General features: G+C 39.4%; 1 protein-coding gene across 1 annotated transcript in view; it reads right to left on the bottom strand.

Annotated features, from left to right (window-relative positions):
• The window catches only part of DOK6 (docking protein 6), a 253,364-nt gene that overhangs the window by 122,490 nt on the left and 110,210 nt on the right, over positions 1–20,664 (bottom strand). The window contains exon 3 of the mRNA XM_037382000.1: positions 5,642–5,756. Coding sequence (XP_037237897.1) covers positions 5,642–5,756 — 115 coding nt within the window. The remainder of the gene's footprint in view (positions 1–5,641; positions 5,757–20,664) is intronic.

Here is a 20,664-nt window from a genome sequence, read left to right as displayed (position 1 = left end):
ATGGTAACTGAGGTAACTTAAAAATGTTGCTTGCTGATCACCAGCCACAAGTCTCTGCCCACTAGAACAGATGTCAGTGTGGTGGGTTGACATCGGTTTGACACTAGGTGTCCACCAAGCCCCTCTATCACTCCCCTTCTCAGCAGAACTGGGGTGGGGTCAGAAAATAAGATGGAGAAAACCTTGTTGGTCAAGATAAAGGCAGTTTGATGAAAGCAATTGCAAAAGTTGCACATACAGAAGGAAAGGAAAAAAAAAGATGTTATTCTCTACTTCCCATCAGTAGGCGATGTTTGGCCACTTCCTGGGAAGCAGGGATTCAGTACACCCAGTGGCTGCTCCAGAAAACAAACACCATAAATAATTAATGCCCCCTTCCTCCCCCTTTCTCTCAGCTTTTATATCTCAGCAGACATCATATGGTATGAAATATCCCATCAGTCACTTTGGGTCAGCTGTCCTGGCTGTGTCCCCTCCCAAGATACTGCCCACCCCCAGCCTACTGGTGAGAGGCGGTGGGGGGTTGGAGAGGCAGCCTTGATGCCCTGTGAACCCTGCCCAGCAGCAGTCAGGGCACTGGTGTGTTATCACCACCTTTCCAGTCACCAGTTCAAGCACAGTACTGGGAGGGCTGCTGGGGGGCTCGGCCAGACCCATTATAGTCAGAAAGAGATACAGTGACAGCAAGCAGGTTCCTTCTCTCCATGAAGAGGGATGATTCTTCTAAAAATTTGTTAACCCATGCTTTTAATCAAGGAACTGTAATATCTGAGGCTGTTTTTCTCTTAAAATATTTCAACAGATCTTCAGAACTGAACAGATTTCTACAGCTGTTGTAGATGTTGGAACCACTGGTGGTAGTGATGGGAACAGCTAGATGACAACAAAGGTATATGGAGGATTTTATTTTTTCCCTGCTCCCCTCCCCCCCCCCCCCAATTTCATTAACAAATGAAAATTATCAAAAATTAAGATGCTGCTCAGATGACTAATGTGCTAATCCTAATGGAAATATGGGGGCTACAGCCCATCCAGAGCCCAGACTTGCCAGTAGCTGCCTTGAAGACAATAAGCAAACTGAGAGCCTAGAAAGCACAGGAACTTAGTGAACAAGCATAGGCTCCCAGCCAGCACACCTAGTGGGCTGGTATCACAGGTCTCAGGCTTTTTGTGGAGGACCAAAGTGTTCTTTATCTTTAGAAGCCTATTTTAAATCAGAATAGCATGTGCTTAACTGCATAGTTAAAGAGAGTTAATATCAGAAAAATCTCCTACTTTCAATCACGTGGGACTTTTAGACTGCACAAGAGAAAAAGATATCAGCTCACACTATCAAACTCAAAATTATATGGTTATTTAAAAACATTTACTGGTGCAACTCTGACAAAAACCCTACCTCACATTGTTCAGTCCCCATATAAAACCAACTCTGCTTTGAGCATTACTTCCTTTCCAAGAAACTATTGACTCTATACTCAGCAGACCTTTTGCAAGGGGTTCATTGATACTGTCCTTCCATCTGCCTCTGGAAGTCAAGATGGTAGGAAACAAAGTATCTGTTTCTATATATTTAGAAACTCCATGGTGGAACAATGTTCATATTAGGAAACTTTGGGTCTTAAATAAATCAAGAAGGTCAAGCAGCTATGATTCTAGAAGATTTTGGACATAGACAAAACCACTTGAGTGGTTCTTTCCCACTGAAGCCATCAGAAAGAAGAGATATTTGTAGAGGTATTATTGTGTTAACCAAAGAGGTGACCCGATTTGCCAAAATAATCCACACTGTGTGTATACCACTCTACACCATGAGTCTGTTAAAAATCTAGGCACTGTAGAAACCACTGTCAGTAAACATTTTTTTAAAGATCTGAGGAGAAGAAGAAAACATTTTAAATAACAAGAAGCTCTCTAAATATTCCGTAAACTTCAATAAGTTTCATAAAGGAAAGTAAAGTACTTGGCACATTTCAGCAGCAGTAAAAATGGTAAGAGTTCCTTGTGGGAAGACAACTCAGTTGTAGAAATGAGCTGTGGAAGAAATTTTTTATACATCTTCCTAGTTCGTAACACTTGGAGTTCTAGAGAGTCAGATTCTAATGAAAGAAAGCAGTGTTATCTGTCTCATTTGATAGAGATGGTGCAATTCATACTGTTTAGATAGACTGAAGGCATGGAGAGAGCCAAACTGATTGCAACTCCACTATACCCACATCTAAGATTTGTAGTCTTTCAGAAACAGCAAGATATCTGACACTTAAACAGCTCCATCTTCTCTGTAATCTCAGAACAGGTAGTTGTAGGGAGCACTAAGTTCCTCTGAAGCTGTTTCTTCTCCAGGCTGAACAGGCTCAGCTCTCAGTCCCTCTTCATATGTCATGTACTCCTGACCCTGACCCTGACCCTTGGTGGTCCTCCACCAGGTTCCCTTCTATGTGTCAATATTCTGGTGCTGAGAGCACAAAACTGGACACATTACTCCAGATGTAGTCTTACAAGTACTGAATAGAAAGCAAGGATCTCTTGTGCCAGCTGTCAACACTCCTACTAATGCAGTCCAGGATACATTCAGTTTGTCAGCTAAGACCCCAAGGTCTTTTCTGCAGAACTGCTTTCCAGACAGTTGGTCCTCAGTCTGCCTTGTTGCCCGGTATTATCCAACCCAGAGGCAAGACCTTTGATTTGTTTGTGCTGAACTTCGTAAGTTCCTTTCAGCCCATTTCTCCATCCTGTCCAGGTCTCTCTGACAGCAGCCCTGCCTTCACAATTTGGGTCACCCCAATCTGGTGTCACCTGCCAGCTTGCCGAGAGTACTTTCCATCTCATCATCCAAGTTGTCAGTGAAGACATTGAATAGTACTGGTCCCAAGCACTGACCCCTGAGGGATCCACTACCTATTGGCCACAGGCTGGCCTTTGCAAGCTTGGCTTTGCACCATTAATTACAACTCTTTCAGCCCAGCCTATTTTCTATCTGCTTTAGTGTCTTTATCCATCCCATGTCCCACCAATTTGAGGGCTATGGAGGAGGCTACGGGAAGCTGTCAAAGACTGTGAAAATCAAGGTATACAACAGCCACTGTCTGTCCCTTGACAAACACCTCATCATACAAAGCATGACTTGCATGTGAAAAACATTCATTTTGTTCTTCATGTGCTTACATGTGATTTGCTCCAACAATGTTCTCAGGGACTGAGGTAAGGCTCACTGGCCTATAGCTATCTGGATCCTCCTTGTTATTCTTGATGATCTAGTTCTGCAGACTTGTGTATGATACGCAAGTGAGTGAAGTGATGCCTGACTGCCTTGCTTTACTGTGGGTACTACTTCACTCCCACTAACTGCTAAGAGGCTTAGGGACCTGGAAGGCTTTAAGACAAGCCTTGCGAGTGAAAACCAAGGTATAACAAAAGGTATCAATACCTCAAACTTTCTCATGACCCTTGTCACTAGGTCCACTGCTCCACAGGGCAGTGGGCCCACATTCACTTAGCCTTCCTTTTGCTGTTGATGTACTTTACAAAATCTTTTCTATCCTTCACTTCCCCAGCTAGTTTCAGCTCCAGCTGAGTTGGAGCTTTCCTGGCTCCATTCCTATATACATGGACAATACCTCTGCATCCCTTTGAAGTAGCCTGTCCGGGCTTCTGTGTGTTTCTCTTTTTGTGTGTGAGTTGAGTCAGAAGCTCCATGTTCATCCATACTGGTCTTCTGTAATGCTTGTCTTCTGAAGAATGGGAAGGACGGTTCTTGTGCTCAGAGGATGATGTCCTTGAAGATTAGCTAGTTGTCCTGGGCCCCTTTGCCCTCCAAGGCAATTATGCACAGGATCCTGCCAAGCATGTCTCTGAACAGAGCATCTCCTGTCATCACATTATTGATCATCCATATAAAGAAACTGTCTTCAGTCTGTTCCAGAAATCTGGATTGCTTGTGTCCAGTCATACTGGCCTTCCAGTAGATACTGTTGTGATTGAAGTCACCCGAGCATACCAATGCCTGGGACTGGGAGGCTTTTTCACCTGCCTTAAGAATGCTTCATCTGTCTTCTCTTCTTGATGAGAAGGTCTATAGCAGATACCTACTACAATATCACCTGTGTTGGTCTGCCCTTTGATCTCTGCCTGTAAGCTCTCCACTGGTTCACTTCACCCATGGCTCCATCCACTCAAAACACACCTTTGCACAGAGCATAATGTTAAGGTAGGGCAGCTTATACTGGCATCTTGTTAGTACTTTAAGATACTTGCATTTTGTATACACAACTGGGTTCAAGGTTAAGGAGTTGTACCATGTTTGTTGCAGAAGACAGGGATGAGTGGGCCAGACATGTTGAACTTTCTTAGGTTTTCCCCTTCTTTGGTGAAAGAATCCTGAAGTTATGACTTGATGTCACTCTTTTCAAATATACCTAACTATAGTAATTCTAGGGAAGGAATCTTTTCATTAGAGAAAAGATCTTTTCATTAGAGAAAAAGGGGAACGCACGTGTAGGCAAATAGAAAACTTTTCACAGAAATTATTTCAGTGCTGCTGAAATAACATTAAAATATTTTATTCATATTTTTAAATTTCAAATTTTTAATCATATTGTAGAGTCATTTTTAATTCTACATATTAGGAATTTAAGTCTTTAATGTGAACTACATATCTAATAATCTGTTAAACTGATCCTAGAAAGCCATAGATTTTATATGTGTGTATTTTTAAATTTAAATGAATAAACAGAACTGTCAATCTGTCTTTCATGATGGGATGCACATATCAATGTTTGCAATACTTGATACAAAATCCACATAATTCATCACCTTACACTTTTAACCTCCTCCTCCACGTTTCTTGAATTTTGTTTCATTGTATTTAACTTAGATTGCACACCATGCAATGATTATATGATCATATTAAGATATAATTTTAAAATGCACAGTTTCAAATACATCCCTGAACAAACAGAAACTTTGCCATTAAAAAAATTCTCATTCTTTGTAAAAAACATTTTTTTCATGTAAAATATACCCTAGGACACAGACATGTATAACTGCAGTTTCAAACAAAAAACCTACATTAATAGTGCACTGTTCAGTGTCTCACACGTAACTACTTACGTGTCATCACACCCAAGTCTTGTTCCTAGCTTAACTCATTCATTATACCATGTAGCTGTTCAAACTGTAGACTGCTTGAATTCAGCTTTACAATATTCTGAGGTTTTAGCTGGTATTTACCTCTTATTTGCAATGGCATGGTAATTATTAGTTTAGTAAGTGCCTACAGCAAATCTTAGCAAAAAAAAAAATGTTTCATACCTTGACTTAGTAAACCCCATAGATATTTTTTGCTCAGTTTTACAAGTTTAGCTGAAAATCTCCAGTCTTTAGACCATCTATGTGCAGCCAAAGGCAAGTAATGGAAGAAAGAGCTCTGTAACACCCCAACATCTCTTGAAGTATATTAAAAAAAAACCAAACCCTACCAAAACCCCAAAAACCTATACCCCAAACTCCAAAGTTCTTGTTTAGAACAACTTTTTTTTTTTAAAACTAAGGATTTCTATCTGGTGCTTTAATTTAATTCATCTGAGCAAGACCTTGATGTGTAACTTCATCTCTTGAAGCCAGAGATGCAGTACCAATTGCTTACCTGACTCACACGCAAATGTCTTTGATGTCTCATCATGAAAGATAATTGCCACTGCATGCTTCTTTGTCTCTCGAGGCAATCTAGTTATGTTTTTGATATTGTGCAGCTCAGTTACCTTAAAATGAAGAAAAGTTATTTTAGGCCAGTGTATAAATAGTACAAAGAAAACTATTAACCATAACTACTCAATTTTTACTATAATGCTTTTTCCCCCCTAAGGTTATTTACATTTATAAGATTTTTAACTGATAAAACCCACATAAATAAGTAGAGTTTAAAGGTGCAAAACTTTCTATAAAATGTAACGTATTAAAAAGTGAATGGTCTGATTCTCTAATGAATAACTTAGAAATATAGTTATTAGAATGACATCAAGACAGCCTTATGATTATTCTATAATATATTTTTCAATCTTTATATTTGTACATCTTTGATCCATTTCAGAATCTGCATCAAATACATAACCTAATGTAGGAACAACAGTGGTTTATTTGTTAAGGGAAGTAATTCAATTATCATGCCAATTAGTATCACTACATTTGTAAGGATAGATTTTCATCTGCCTTTAAAGTGTCATCCTCATAAGTACTCAAAATTTTATTTTCCAAATATTAGAAAAGCTTACCAACAAAAAAAATACTCTTGTAGCAAGTTTACAGCATAAGCAATTCAATCTATCTTCCTTTGATGCAAGTAGATAACCACAATTAACACAAATGGAAGAAAATATGTTATTACAACCAGAGCTGGTAGCACAGCCTATCTTAAATTGCTTGACACTTCACATTATAAAATCTTTTTCTCAGTTTCTTGGAACTCTGGGCAAACTTTATCTGTTTATAGTTAGCTTTTCCAGGCAGGACATCTGCCTCAGGCAGAATTAATTTCTTAAAAATGTCATCCATATGAGTTTGGCCATCTCTGCCTAGGGAAAAAATGGACTGAATGTGGGTGGGGGTTTTGTTTTGTTTTGTGATCTTTATGCTCCTTGTGTACAGCTCCAGCATTCTTTTTCATATGCTGGAAAGAATGTTTTTTTGAGACAGATCTTATATGGTGCAGTGAAAAAATAGGACATGTTGGGGCAAAGACACTGCAAAAAAGATTGAGAGCAGAGGAGCAGTAAGAGCCATCAAGAAGCCAAGGAAAGAAACTGAGACAAAACATCAAGTGCAACGTGTAGGTTCTGATTACAAACCTGAGACCAGAACTGAAGACTGCTGCTGTGGGGTTTCTCTTGACAGCCTTCAGCAAAACTCACTCCAGTTTGTCAACACCTTGGCTTGTAAAGGTGGGCCAAAACTGGACGTGGTACTTTAGGTATGATCTAATCAGTGCTGAACAAAGTGGGATAATCACCCCCTGTATTGACTGGCCCTAATCCTGTTCATACAGACCATGGAGCTGTTGGCCATCTTTGCCGGCTGAGGCATCAAGCCGCAGGGCCCTGCCCACAGGACTGCTCCCAGTCTGTCCATCTTGAGCTTGTGCCATCGCAGGGGCTTCTCCATGCTAGGCCCAGTGCCTGGCACTTGCCTTTACTCAGTTTCACAAGGTTCCAGTCAGCCTATTTCTCCAGCCTGTTCAGGTATCTGGAAGGTACCCTGACTACTGAAAGGCTATCGTCTGATCCTTCCTAATTTGCTACCTGCACATTGGTAAGTGCATGACTCATTACCTCCTCCAGGTCCCTGATAACAATACTAAGCAAGACAGGTCCCAATACCGACCTCCGGGTAGGGTATGATCCATTAACCATGACTTTCTGGGTCTGCCTAGCTGACCACCTTTTCACAGTCTAGACATCCAGCCACCAAGATGATAATGTTCCAACTTCGATATAAGAATATCATGGGAGACAATGTCAAAAGCCTTGCTAAAGTTGAGTACTCAACAACATCCACTGGTTTCTCCTCATTCCAAATCACAGATGGCTATCAGTTTGGTCAGACATGATTTACCATTGGTAAATCCATGCTGCCTCTTCCCAATTACTACCTTCTCCCTCACATGCCCAGAAATATATTTTAAGAGGACACACTCCATGGTTCTTCACATGGGCTGAAGGGAGCCTGCCAGACCTGTAGTTCCCCAGGTTGATCTTTTGGCCTTTTTTTTTGGACACAGGTGCAACATTTGTCTTGCCATTGGGTTCCTAATCCCTAACAATTTTAATTTTAGTCATGCATTTTCAGGGTTTTGCAAAAAATTGTTTATTTCTCTCTTTTTCGCTTGGGGGGAAAGAGAAGGGCTGAACACCACTGTCCCATGAAAGGAATGACTAAAATCTGTGTTAATTTTCCTTGATCTATGCACAATAAATGATCTAGTATGTCAAAGGGCTCCTATGGCTTACCCAAAGCACTGATCTCAAGGAGATCCCATAAAAGGAAAAAGAAAGCATCAGCAGGCAGAGGAGAGAACAGACTCTAAAATTCAAAATCTGAGGAAACAACATCAGATCCAGAAGTCATGACTGAATTCTGAAGACCCAGAAGGTCCGAAAGTAGGAAACAGAGAAGATGCGGATCTACTAGTCTTGCTAAATAAGAAGAGGATATAAGAACAAAAGATTTAAAAAGATTTGGGACACAAAAAAGTCCAGATTATTCTTGAAGAGAATTTATATATTTTTTTAATAATTTAAAGATATACATAGCTTTCCTCTCAAAGGTTCAACAAGGTAACTGGCAATGCAATATGAAAGGGAAAACAACAGGAAGAAAAAATCCCATGATTCTAACACAAGCAAATTAAACAGTGATATTTTTACATGTGTGTGCACATGTGACTGCACATCATGCAGAAAAAAACCCTTAAATCTTGTCATGTTAAAAAGTTTCTTTCTGGAACAGCATAAAAAAAGGAAATAGAAGTGCTCTGAAAAGTGACAACAGGGCGTATTAAGCCTCCTTCCAGTCTCTCTCAGACAGCAGTGATCTATTTTTTTTTAACATTTGAGTGTTATGGGTTACTGAAAGATCCTGCAATGCTGATAAGTTTAATCATACATCTGAAAAACTTAAATTCCTGGCATCAAAGCTGCATAATTTTCACAGTAATTTTTGTTCAAAACCTAACTACAGAAAACTGAGTACGCATACCTAGCCATCTATAAAGATGATTTTATGGGTTCTCTTGTTGATCACTACATTAAGCCTGTTTTATTTAATATATTGACAGAACAGTTTGGGTTTTTTGTTTTTAGTGTTTTTTTTTTAATGGAAGATTATTCACACACTTACGAATACTGTTAGCAGAAAATGAATAAAAAATAGAATTTCATTTTATTTGCTGCTGGTGGGAATTTAACGTTGGAAAGAGACAAAGAAAACACTACCAAATTCTCACATGTTGCTTTTTGGCACCCATACGAGAGATCTGGTGGAACAAAATGCAAGGCAAGTGAAGAAAAACAGTCTCCCTGCAGGGAAAAAGGGGCTTTGTTTTAAACACACTTCAACTTTCCTTTGTCTCTGGAATCATACTGCCTCCCTAGACAGCAAAGAACTACTTATAACTCCAATGTGACAAGCAAAGAGTTACATGAACTGCCTCTTCCAAACTCTCTGACTTTTACCATGGTTTTTTAAAGCAAGGTTTGTTGAGCCTTTCATGTTTTCACACAGAAGTTACATTCCTCCTGTGTACATTGTTCCACAAATACAGACCTATTTCAAAATATCATGAGATATTGTGAGATATCTCTTTTCTTGTCAACTTCTTCAATGGTTTAACGCAGGTAGCCAAAGTATTTCTGCCAGTTTAAAAAAGGAAAGGAGAGGAAAGGAGAGGAAAGGAGAGGAAAGGAGAGGAAAGGAGAGAGAAGAGAGAAAGGAGAGAGAAAGGAGAGAGAAAGGAGAGAGAAAGGAGAGAGAAAGGAGAGAGAAAGGAGAGAGAAAGGAGAGAGAAAGGAGAGAGAAAGGAGAGAGAAAGGAGAGAGAAGAGAGAGAAGAGAGAGAAGAGAGAGAAGAGAGAGAAGAGAGAGAAGGAAAAGGAAAAGGAGAAGGAAAAGGAAAAGGAAAAGGAAAAGGAAAAGGAAAAGGAAAAGGAAAAGGAAAAGGAAAAGGAAAAGGAAAAGGAAAAGGAAAAGGAAAAGGAAAAGGAAAAGGAAAAGGAAAAGGAAAAGGAAAAGGAAAAGGAAAAGGAAAAGGAAAAGGAAAAGGAAAAGGAAAAGGAAAAGGAAAAGGAAAAGGAAGGAAATGAAACAAAACAAAAGAAAGAAAAACATTTGAAACAAAAATCCTATCTTTCCCCTTGAAATGCTTTGTTTTACAATCACTGAAGGTTTTCTTGGAACTAATACAGTTTTAGTCATAATATTCTGAGGATAAAGGGAATTTATAGAGATATTAGGAAAAATAACTAATAGTACTGGGCAAATTAATAGAAAAAAGAAAGAAAAAAAGTAACGGAGCTTTAGTTCTCAGTCTCATCATTGTATCTGAGAAAGCATCAAATTTCACAGAATCACAGAACAGTTGAGGTTGGAAGGGATCTTTGCAGGTCATGTGGCCCAAACCCCTGCTCAAGCAGGATCATCTAGAACACATTGCCTGGGACCATGGGTGATGGCTTTTGAATACCTCCAAGGTGGGAGACTCGGTAAGCTTCTCCGGCAACCTCACAGTAAAAAAGTGTTTCCTGATGTTCAGGGGGAACCTCCTGTGTTTCAGTTTGTGCCCACTGCTTCTGGTCCTGTCAGTGGGCACCACTGGAAAGACCCTTCAGCTGTAGAGAATATACTTATTGATTAGTATATAATGAATGAGCCTTCTCATCTCCAGCTAAACAGTCTCAGCACTCTCAGCCTTTCCTCATCACAGGAGCAATTCTCCAGACCCCACATCATCTTTGTGACCCTTCACTTGGACTCTCTTCAGAATGTCCATGTCTCTCCTGTATTGGGAGCTCAGAACTGGACACAGCACTGCAGGTGCAGCCACACCAGTACTGAGGGGAAGGATCACCTCCCCCAGCCTGCTGGCAACAGGCTTCCTAATGCAGCCCAACATACTGTTAGCTTTCTTTGCCACAAGAGCATGTTGCTGGCTTACATAAACCAAACCATATATGAGTTGAAGAAGTAGTGCTAGTTTTATCTGTTGGGCAAGTCAACAGGTTGACAGAAAAAAACCCCATCAGTTAACATTTCAGAAACATGAGTTGAAGCTAACAATGAGAGGTGGCATATTATCAAATACAGATATGAATTTTTGCTTCCATGTTCATTTTTTGAAATCGTACTGTATATTTCCCTCCACAATCAGAGCAGAAAGATAGAAGCAAGAGTAATAATGCTGTGAAAGTCTATCCTCCCACTGCTACACAAAATTGAAGTTAATCACATTCTGAGTTCTGGATTTAATGCCAATGAAGCATGAATCATTTCTCTACTCACTGAAATTTGAAATTAAAAAATAAACACCTGAGAGTTTCTATTATTTTATATGAAGGAAAAACGAACTTTGCTTTGGCAACCAGACTGCTTTATCTCAGTGATTTTTAAAATTGTGGTTAGAATTGCAAAAATTAAATAATTAAATTAATAACTCTTTTAAAGGGGGAAAAGCATCAAGGCCAATTAAAAGACAAAAAAAATCCTAAAGAAGTCATAACTTATTTGAAATAATTTCAACCATCTCTTTGTAAAGTTTAAGGTTTTAAAAGACTAATCAAGTTGAAAATTCATCAAAAATGAAAAGTCCCTTTTTTATAAGTAGTGCATTAGGTAGATCTACGTTTTTAAGCAAGGAATTTTATACCAAAACTTGCTCCCTGTGGTATCATAACAGACTTGTTGGCAAAATACAGTCTAGTTCATTGTTCATTGAAAATATTGCTGTTCTTCAAAACTGCAAAATAGTATTCTAGATCTACCTAGACCATTGGTAACCTTGTATCAGTAAGAAAAAAAGAATAAAGGGAAAATTTAATGTGCTATTACACATGTAAGAGTCTTACCTAGACTTTCCACAAAAAAAGATGAAAATATTCCCATTGTGGGATTACACTTTGCCCAAAACTTTGGTAATATTAAAACCAACCCAAACAAAAAAAACCCAAACATTGAAAATCAGTTCTCTTATTCCTGCCCACCCCACCCCACCAATTTGTATCCCTCTAAACAAAATAAACTTCAACAACAAACAAAATCCCTACTATTACTTGTTCAGTAAGTAATCACGCAAACATATTTATTGCCTACCCTTATCCTTTATGATTTCTTCCACTAAGCTAAACAGATCCTTTTGTATTAAACTATGATAAAGTAGTTTATGACTTTTCACTAATGTTAGTATGTTAGCTTAGACTTTCTCTTTGCTACTAGACAGTGGTGCTACCATTTACTGTGATACTTCATATGATGCTGAGTGTGGTACCTGTTAGGGACTCCGCACCCAGACCATTTCTCAGTTCTCCTATTCCTTATCAATAATTCTCGCCTCCTAAGTCCATCACTCAGCAGCTGACACATTTCTTTTTTATTATTATTTATTTGGTTTCTTGATCTTTTCCTGAACCAGTCTCTAAAACCATTTTACTAATTTCTGGAATGACAGCTGAACATTGGTTGAAGATATGGAACATTTACTTACTTTACATGTAACTAACTTCTCTTTACCAAGCTTTTTTTTCTTTTCTTTTTTTTTTCATATCTAAAAGTTGATTGTAGTTTTTTTTTAATTATTTCTTGGGGTTTTTTTGACATGCTATGTCAGAGACATTCAACTCCTTTACTTCTGATCAATATTTGACAAAAGGACATAACCCTGAAGGGTTACAAAGTAGGATAATTTCTAGGATTTCACTCCTGCAAATTTAAACTAGGCTAGGCTTGCACCAGGGTCTCAAGGCTACCCATTAGTGTTGGTTGCTGTAACTCATTTCCTCTCACAGTCAGGAATTTGGAACACCTCAAAGATGCCACATCAGCACAGCTGAAAAGACATGCACTTGATCTGCACATAATTTTTTGGGGTGAGTCTCAGATTGTTCACCAAAATCCAAAACTTCTTTACACAGGAACATCAAGCACTGAACAAGAATGCAAAAGTTAGGTTTCTGCTGCTGTTACTCATATATCTAGAGCACTTTAAATCATCCAAATATTGCTTCAAGTAATGCAATGCACTTCCTTTCTTCCTCATTGTTTTTCTTTATCATAGTCTACAGGTAAGGCCAAAACTTAACTTTGTTTTCTGTTGGTATAACATCTCATCTAAAAAAGGCACCACTTTCAGAGTTTCTACTTGCTTCCTTTAAGTACATGTTATACAGGAATAATCAAATCAGTAATCAACACCTTGTAAATGCCACATCTTGACAGATCAATCATAAAAAAAAAGAAGAAAAAAGACAAGAAAAGAAAGACAAAAAAATAGGTATTTGCTATTCTGTATTATGACTGTATAAAAACGTTTCTGTATTTTTTGACAGAAAATAAATAAATAAAATATAGAACAATGCATTAACCTTTAAAAGCAAAAGAAAAAGCTGGAAAAGACTCTTGTGAAGGAACTAACAGTTAATAAATCTCAAGTTATATGGTCAAAAAGATAAGAAGAGAACTCTTGCCCTCACTTAGAAAAATAAAATATTAAAAGGATCTTTGTTTCCTTGAAGATTTTCCCTATCCTATGTCTTATGATAATGAGAGGTTCACAGGAACTTGAAGTCACCTTTCTGCATGAAGAGCCTAAATTTGATGCTAACACTAAATCGCTTCAGTTCTCCACTCCCCATCAGAATGCCCAAGCATTGCCTGATGCCAGGGAACTGAGCTACAAGAAACAATAAAGGATTGGTCTATATTAGTTTTAGTGCATTTCTGTGTCAGCAGACTTGGAAAAGATCTGAAAAAACACCCTAATAGATTTCAGAAGTCTAACTCCACTTCTCCCTAGTGAAAACAACCATCATTTAATTTCAGTAAACTCATGCTGCAGATTCCTAGTAAATAACTGAAGTGCAGGAAAATTACTAACATAAGATAGTGTGCAGTGGCAGGTAGCAATAGCCTAAATCCAAGGAAGATACACAGGCATAGGCTGATGATGAAGGAAAGTATTCAGGATTGCTATATGGAAAATAAAACCTCTGAACAGCAGATGCAGCCTTTGAGATGGACCGCTACCTCTGGCTAGCTAGAAGAGATCAGGTAATAGGTTGCTAGTAACAAATTTCTAGTCTCTCTCTCCAAAAACACTTCAGCCCTTACCCGTCTTGACATTTCAGAACTGTCTCACTCTCCCAGTCTGAAGACTGGCAATAACAACTCATCCATGGTAAGAACTTATTTTAACACGGGAAAAACACACACATTTTTTTCTGTCTGGGTGTCTGTGATCTGTGTTATAGCAACTCATACTCTGCTTTTTGAAAGTGCATTCGTTGAGAAGGTAAATTACCTAGGAAATAATTACAAGGCCATACTTTCATTACAGATTTATAGAATCACAGAATGGCCAGGGTTGGAAGGGCTCTCTGGAGATCAGCCAGTCCAATCCCCTGCTAAAGCACGTTCACCCCAGCAGGTTGCACAGAGTCACATCCAGGTCTGTTCTGAATGTCTCCAGAGAAGGAGACTCTACACCCTCTCTGGGCAGCCTGTGCCAGTGCTCCATCAAAGGTAAGTAAGTTTTTTCCTCATATTCAGATGGAACTTCTTGCACTGCAGTTTGTGCCTGTTGCCCCTTCTCCTGTCATTGGGCACCACTGAAAAGAGCCTGACCCCATCCTCTTGACACCCACTCTCATGGGTATGCATTGATAAGATCCTCTCTCAGTCTTCTCCAGGCTAAACAGGCTCAGCTCTCTCAGGCTTTCCTCTCAAGGGAGATGTTCCAGTCCTCTCATCATCTTTGTACCCCTCTGCTGGACCCTCTCCAGTAGTTCCCTGTCTCTCTTGAACTGGGGAGCCCAGCACTGGACACAGCACTCCAGATGCAAGCCTCACCAGGGCAGAGCAGAGGGGCAGGATCACCTCCCTCCACCTCTGCTGGCCATGCTCCTCCTAATGCACCCCAGGATCCCTTTGGCCTTCTTGGCCACTAAGGCACACTGCTGGCCCATGAGCAACTTGGTGTCCACCAGCACTCCCAGATCCTTCTCCACAGAGCTGCCTTGCAGCAGGTTAACCCCTTGCCTGTGCTGGTGCATGAGGTTGTTCCTCCCCAGGTGCAGGACTTTACATTTGCCCCTGTTGAACTTCATTATTAGGTTCCTCTCTGCCCAGCTCTCCAGCCTGTCCAGGTCTGGCTGAACGGCAGTGCAGCGGGCTGGTGTGTCAGCCACTCCTCCCAGGTTTGTATCGTCAGCAAACTCGCTGAGGGCACACTCTGTCCCTTCATCCAGGTCATTGCTGACTACGTTGAACAGGACTGGACCCGGCACTGACACCTGGCAAACACCGCTAGTTTCAGGCCTCCAGCTAGACTCTGCACCACTGATCACAACCCACTGAGCTCTGCCATCAGCCAGTTCTCAGCCCACCTCACTGCTCACTCATCTGACCCACACTGCCTGACCTTACCTATGAGGATGTTATAGGAGACAGTATCAAAAGCCTTGCTGAGGTCAAGTTAGACAACATCCACTGCTCTCCCCTCATCTATGCAGTCAGTCATTCCATCACGGAAGGCTATCAGGTTGGTCAGGCATGCCTTTCCTTTGGTGAATCCATCTTGACTGTTCCTGATGACCTTCTTTTCTTCCGCATGCTTTGCGATGACCTCCAGGATGAGATGTTCCATCACCTTTCCAGGGAGAGAGGTGAGGCTAACTAGCCTGTAGTTTCCTGAGTCCTCCTTCTTGCCCTTTTTAAAGATGAGTGACACTGGCTTTCCTCCAGTCCTCAGGCACCTCTCCTGTTCTCCATGACCTTTCGAAGATGATGGAGAGTGGTTTAGCAATAACGTCTGCCAGCTCCCTCAGCACTTGGGGGTGCATCCCATTGGGGCCCATGGATTTGTGGCTCTCAGTTTTGTTTAAATGATGTCTAACATCATCCTTCTTGACCACAGGAAAGTCTTCCTTTCCTCAGACTTCCTCTTTCCTCCAGGGTTACATTAGCAAAATATTTCACATGACAGAATAGTCACAGTCAATGCAACTTAATATACCTACCCTTTAAAATATTTGAGAGTTTTGTTGTTTTTTTCTCTCTCTCTTTTTTCTTTTTTTTTTTTTTTTTTGGCATCTTATTTATATTCTTAGATGTAAAAGGTTAGTAAATTACAAAATACACTTAATTTAAATAAAGGCTCAGATTAAATGTGTTCCATTGCCTCTTAACGGTCAACTTAATTTGACATTTTTCTGATTGCTTTCTTTAGAACTACATTTAATTCTCTCAAAGACAGAGGATTTTAGGACCAATTCACTACACTTTCTCTTGAACCCATCATATTTCACCACTGACCTACACTTGACATTGCTTATAGTACTAAAAATTTGTTCTAGCCAGGGAGCTGAACATCTAGGACCCACACTATCCACTTTTGTGTTACATGGACATGTAAAGGCTACATATATTTATATAATACTTCTACGGGTCTGCTGCTTAAATTGTATGTTTAAATAGATTGGCTAACTCTTCCACAATTATAGAAATATTACTTCCAAATCACATATTACATCTGCTTCACTACAAAAAATATAATTCCACAGTAAAGAAGAAAGAAGGTCCAGAAAAGATTAAAACCACAAAAAAATCATGCATGAAATCTTACGTGCTCCATTCTAGGTTATATCCCATTTGAATTCTTCCAAATGCATGCCTCCCACATGAAATTAAGAGGGAAACGGTTCTGTGATTCTATCTACTGAATGCTAATTCCACTATGCAGAGTCCTGGAAATTACATGGGCAGAGGAAAAGGTGTGAATTTACATAAATAGATTTCTGTTTTGCATTGCGCACTACCTTCCTGTTATTTAATTTATATCTAGCAAAAATAGAAGCAGACGAGAGTGCTACAAAATGTAATTGTTCATCCTCTTATTTCTTAATAACGGCCCACATACTACCATCTGTTGTGTAATAACATGTAAGCAGCAAAGTAACAGAGGAAAAGCCAACAGAGTGACAAGGAGCAGGGGCTCTAGTAAGTGATGCCCAGACAGTAGAGAACTACCTCAACCAGAAACAGCATGACAACAAGACACTGATCTAAGAAGCAAAAGCTATGTTAATTATCATAGCAAGAAAAGGGTAAAGGAGGAATCAATATGCTAACATTGTTCTGAATGCTGTATGCCAGTCTACAAAAGGAGAAAAGGAGATGCTGGCCCATTGCAGATGAAAGGACTATAAAGAGGAGTATCTCAGAGGCAAAACATCTTTCAGCTAAGGTTTCAGTCACCCCATCTGCAGTAAGCAATGGCTCCTTTTACATGGTTAAATCCAATTACCACAGAGTAGAAGTTTTGTTAGTTTCAGACAGAGCTGGACATGACTTTGGTTCTTTAAAAAAGGTAGTGTGCTTCTTGGAAAGCATAAAGACCTTTGGGACTGGGTAATGGCTGTATTAGCAGAAGCACAGCAAGTACATCAAGGGAAGTGACTTTACTCAGTGCTCATGATATCACATCTACAATACTGTGTCCAGTTTCAGGACCCCAATGCAATTAATAAACTAGAGTGAGCTCAGTAAAGAGCTTCCAGGACAGCCAGAGTTGGACCAGTGGGGAGAGGCTGAGGGATAGTGGTTGCTCCAGCCTGCATCAGTGATGGCTTTAGGAGCACCTAGCACCAGCTCCCCAGTGCCTGCAGGTTGGTTATCAAGGAGACAGGGACAGGGTTCTCACAGCTGTGCCTGGTGGGAGGAAGAGGGACAAAGGGCATAAACTGAGACAGGAGATGTTCAGATTGCATACGAGAAGAAATGTTTTCACCATGAAGACAGCCCAGCAGTGGGACTTGCTGCTCAGAGAGGCTCTGCGGTCTCGGTCCCTGGAGGTTTTCAAGACCCAGCTGGACAAATCCCTGAGCAACCATGTCTGATCTCAGAACTGGCTCTGCTGTGAGCAGGAGCTGGAGAAGTGATCTCTTCAGGTCCATTAACATATGAATTAAAGTGTGAGTCTAAGAAAGGGATGCTAACAGATCTGTAAGGCTATTTGGACCTTTATGGGTTCAGGCAAACTCATATGGGATTAGGCATTCAAAGTATTTAAGATGAAACACATTTTCCTGACTTCAGCAGATTCCGCACAAGAACAGCACATGAAAATCAACAATAGGACCAGGGGATGCAAGAGACTGAAAAACAAGACGAAGTAAAAATGTATTAAGGGGCAGAAGAAAAAGAAAACCTATTTCATGAAAGAACAGCAAAACCTAAACCACAAGATTACAAGAGGCACATAATAAGGGAGAAGAGAAATCCCAAGATCAGAAAGGTGAAAGAACAGATCAGATAAAAGTAAAAACAATTCACAAAGAAAACAGAAAGAGTTTTCCCCATCCCTGCATGTGGATTTATCCTTGGAAGATGAGTTGCTATACTAACAACATCTTCCAGGAATTTTGCCAAGGAGTGGCATATCAATCTCCACATTATGCCTCTGGGGCAGGTCTCCAGCTGCTATTTCAGACGAATAAATGTTTAAGAAACTGTTACCAAGTAAATGTTCATTCCTGTAAGCACTAAATGGAAACAACACCTTTAACAGCAGTAAGAATATTATCTGTTAACTGAAAAAGTAGATAATAAAAAAAAATTAAAAAAAAAGACTGAAATAATATATATATTAAAACCAAATCAGGCTAAGTATAAGCCAGTGATTTCAGGGCAAGAAAGTGAAGTCTGATGGAAGGAACTATGCATAGGTCTGATAGCAGAAGGATAATGAATAATTTCCTCTTGCCCTCCAGATAAAAGTGAGATTTTATAAAAAAAGAAAAAGTTTATAAATTTTTCAGATTTTTTTTGAGAATGTAGGTGACATTATGACTAACTGAGTACCCAGATTTGTGCTGTAACCTAACTGACCACTTACCATATAAGCAGATACAAACTCTACTTTGTCGCAATGAAATCTAAAAAAATTAAGGATGGAAACCAAACTTAGTCGAGTAGCTTCTGTTATGCCACTTTAAATACTATATTGTTTCACAGTGTTTGTAAATCAAACCTACCAGGGCAGAATAAGCATATTAAGTCATACCAGCTACCTTTAATAGGCAAAGAAATAGGGGTTTTGCCAAGCTAAATTACTTTACTTTCTCTCAAACTGCACAGCTGTAGTACTGCCAGAACTGCTGCCTAATGCATAAAATCAGTCAACCTACTAGGATTATTCTAGTTTTGGCTGGTAGCCTCATGTTTTAAAGCAACACTTTAAATCTGATCAGTTCATGTCTATGTGGACCTCTTCCCTTAACCAACATTTTAATTGAATTTTTTAAATGCATAGTGATAAAGAAACACCTTCACACTTTAAAGAGTATTATTATAGACAGTCATTTGTGATATCAAAATCCCAGTTCTCCCCAATCCCATTTCCTTACTCTTATAAAGAACTTTATAAATATATTTTCCAATCTGACCTTTTATTTTAATGCGCAAACTGAATTCCAGTCTTCTGTGTTAGTATAGCATTAAAAAAGGAAAAAAACCCCAGCCTTCTGTAAAAGTGAGTGTTGACAAAATTTAAAATAACTAATGCCTTAATACTAGAAGAACACTCTAATTTGAAACCCAGGTTCATACCTAAAAAATAACATCACACTAGAAAGACGGCAGAGAGGGAAGATGATTCACAACTGAAATAAAATAGGTTTCCCCATTATCCAAATTTTAGCTACAATTAAAAAAAAAAAGATATTTTAAATACCAAACTTTCCTGCTAGAGTTACTAGGTAGGCAAACAGTAGCACTGTGCTTATGCCTGAGAAATAAAATGGGCATTTCATTACTGTAGTTTTATTATCCAGGTAGAGTAATAAGACAATACTTCACAATGAACATGTAAATGAATTAGATCATTATATGAGTTTTAATAGCCTTATGAGGCTACTAAAATATACTGGACAGTTAGAAACTGTTTCAATTTTTAAGAGTTTTCACTTTTAACATTCTCAAAGTACATGACTATGCCCAGATCTCTTCTAGTTATGGCCCAAAGGTATTGGTTAATTAAAAATAATATGTTAACGGTCTTTGAGTAAAAAGAAAAGGAGAAATGTACTTTTTCAAAACCTCCTCTAAATTTTCCTCTTCGTTTACTTAAATTGGCTGACCTGTAATAATTCCCGAACTCATCTTTTTAGATAGCTTAATTAAATATTAACACAGATTACATTTGAAAACACATTACAAGCAAAGACATGCTTAGAAAATATACCTTTGTTGGACCCAGTGAGTGGTAGTTATATAATTCTTCCTGCTAAACTGCTAGGTATAACCCTCACTATGATATCTCCCACCGCACTGACAAACTGGGTCAAGAGCATTAGAGGATACAAGTAATTGTAGGTTTTCAGTGGACATTTTGGCTGTATCTATACTATACATTGTGGCAGTGACTGAGTCCAAGATGTAACTCTCCTTCCTGTCCCTTTCAAACTGTGAAAGCCTTCAGCTTGGGCCGTAGCACCCTTTAGTCAGATCTTGAAACTATGGGGAAGCCTTGGGTCAAAATTAGGTGAGAAAGGTTGGTTTACTTCCATTGTAGCACTCATGGGGGAAAAAATAATTCACAGTTGAGAGAAACCTCATGATGCAGGTTTTAAGGAACTCTCAGATGCTGGGTATCTGCTGAACTATCAAGAGCTATATTCAGAAAAAAAGGAATGACATTCGCCAGGAAAGAAGTGACAGAATTATCTTTGCTCTCCCTGTTCCTGGCTCTTCTCACTTGATGCCAAAGGTGAGAAAGCCACACACTCAGGACTCAGATGGTGGCTCTGTCCCATAGCTGGCTGTCGACATCCGCAAGGGGTACAGGCCCATGCATGTACATATACAAGCACAATCGCAGAGATACCCGCTAGCCTAGTTTTGTTTTGTTTTTAGA

Source organism: Falco rusticolus, chromosome 3 (assembly GCF_015220075.1).
Source record: "Falco rusticolus isolate bFalRus1 chromosome 3, bFalRus1.pri, whole genome shotgun sequence".
Lineage (NCBI taxonomy): Eukaryota > Metazoa > Chordata > Aves > Falconiformes > Falconidae > Falco > Falco rusticolus.
Note: the sequence above shows the minus strand (reverse complement) of the source record. Positions and strands in the feature narration are given on the sequence as shown.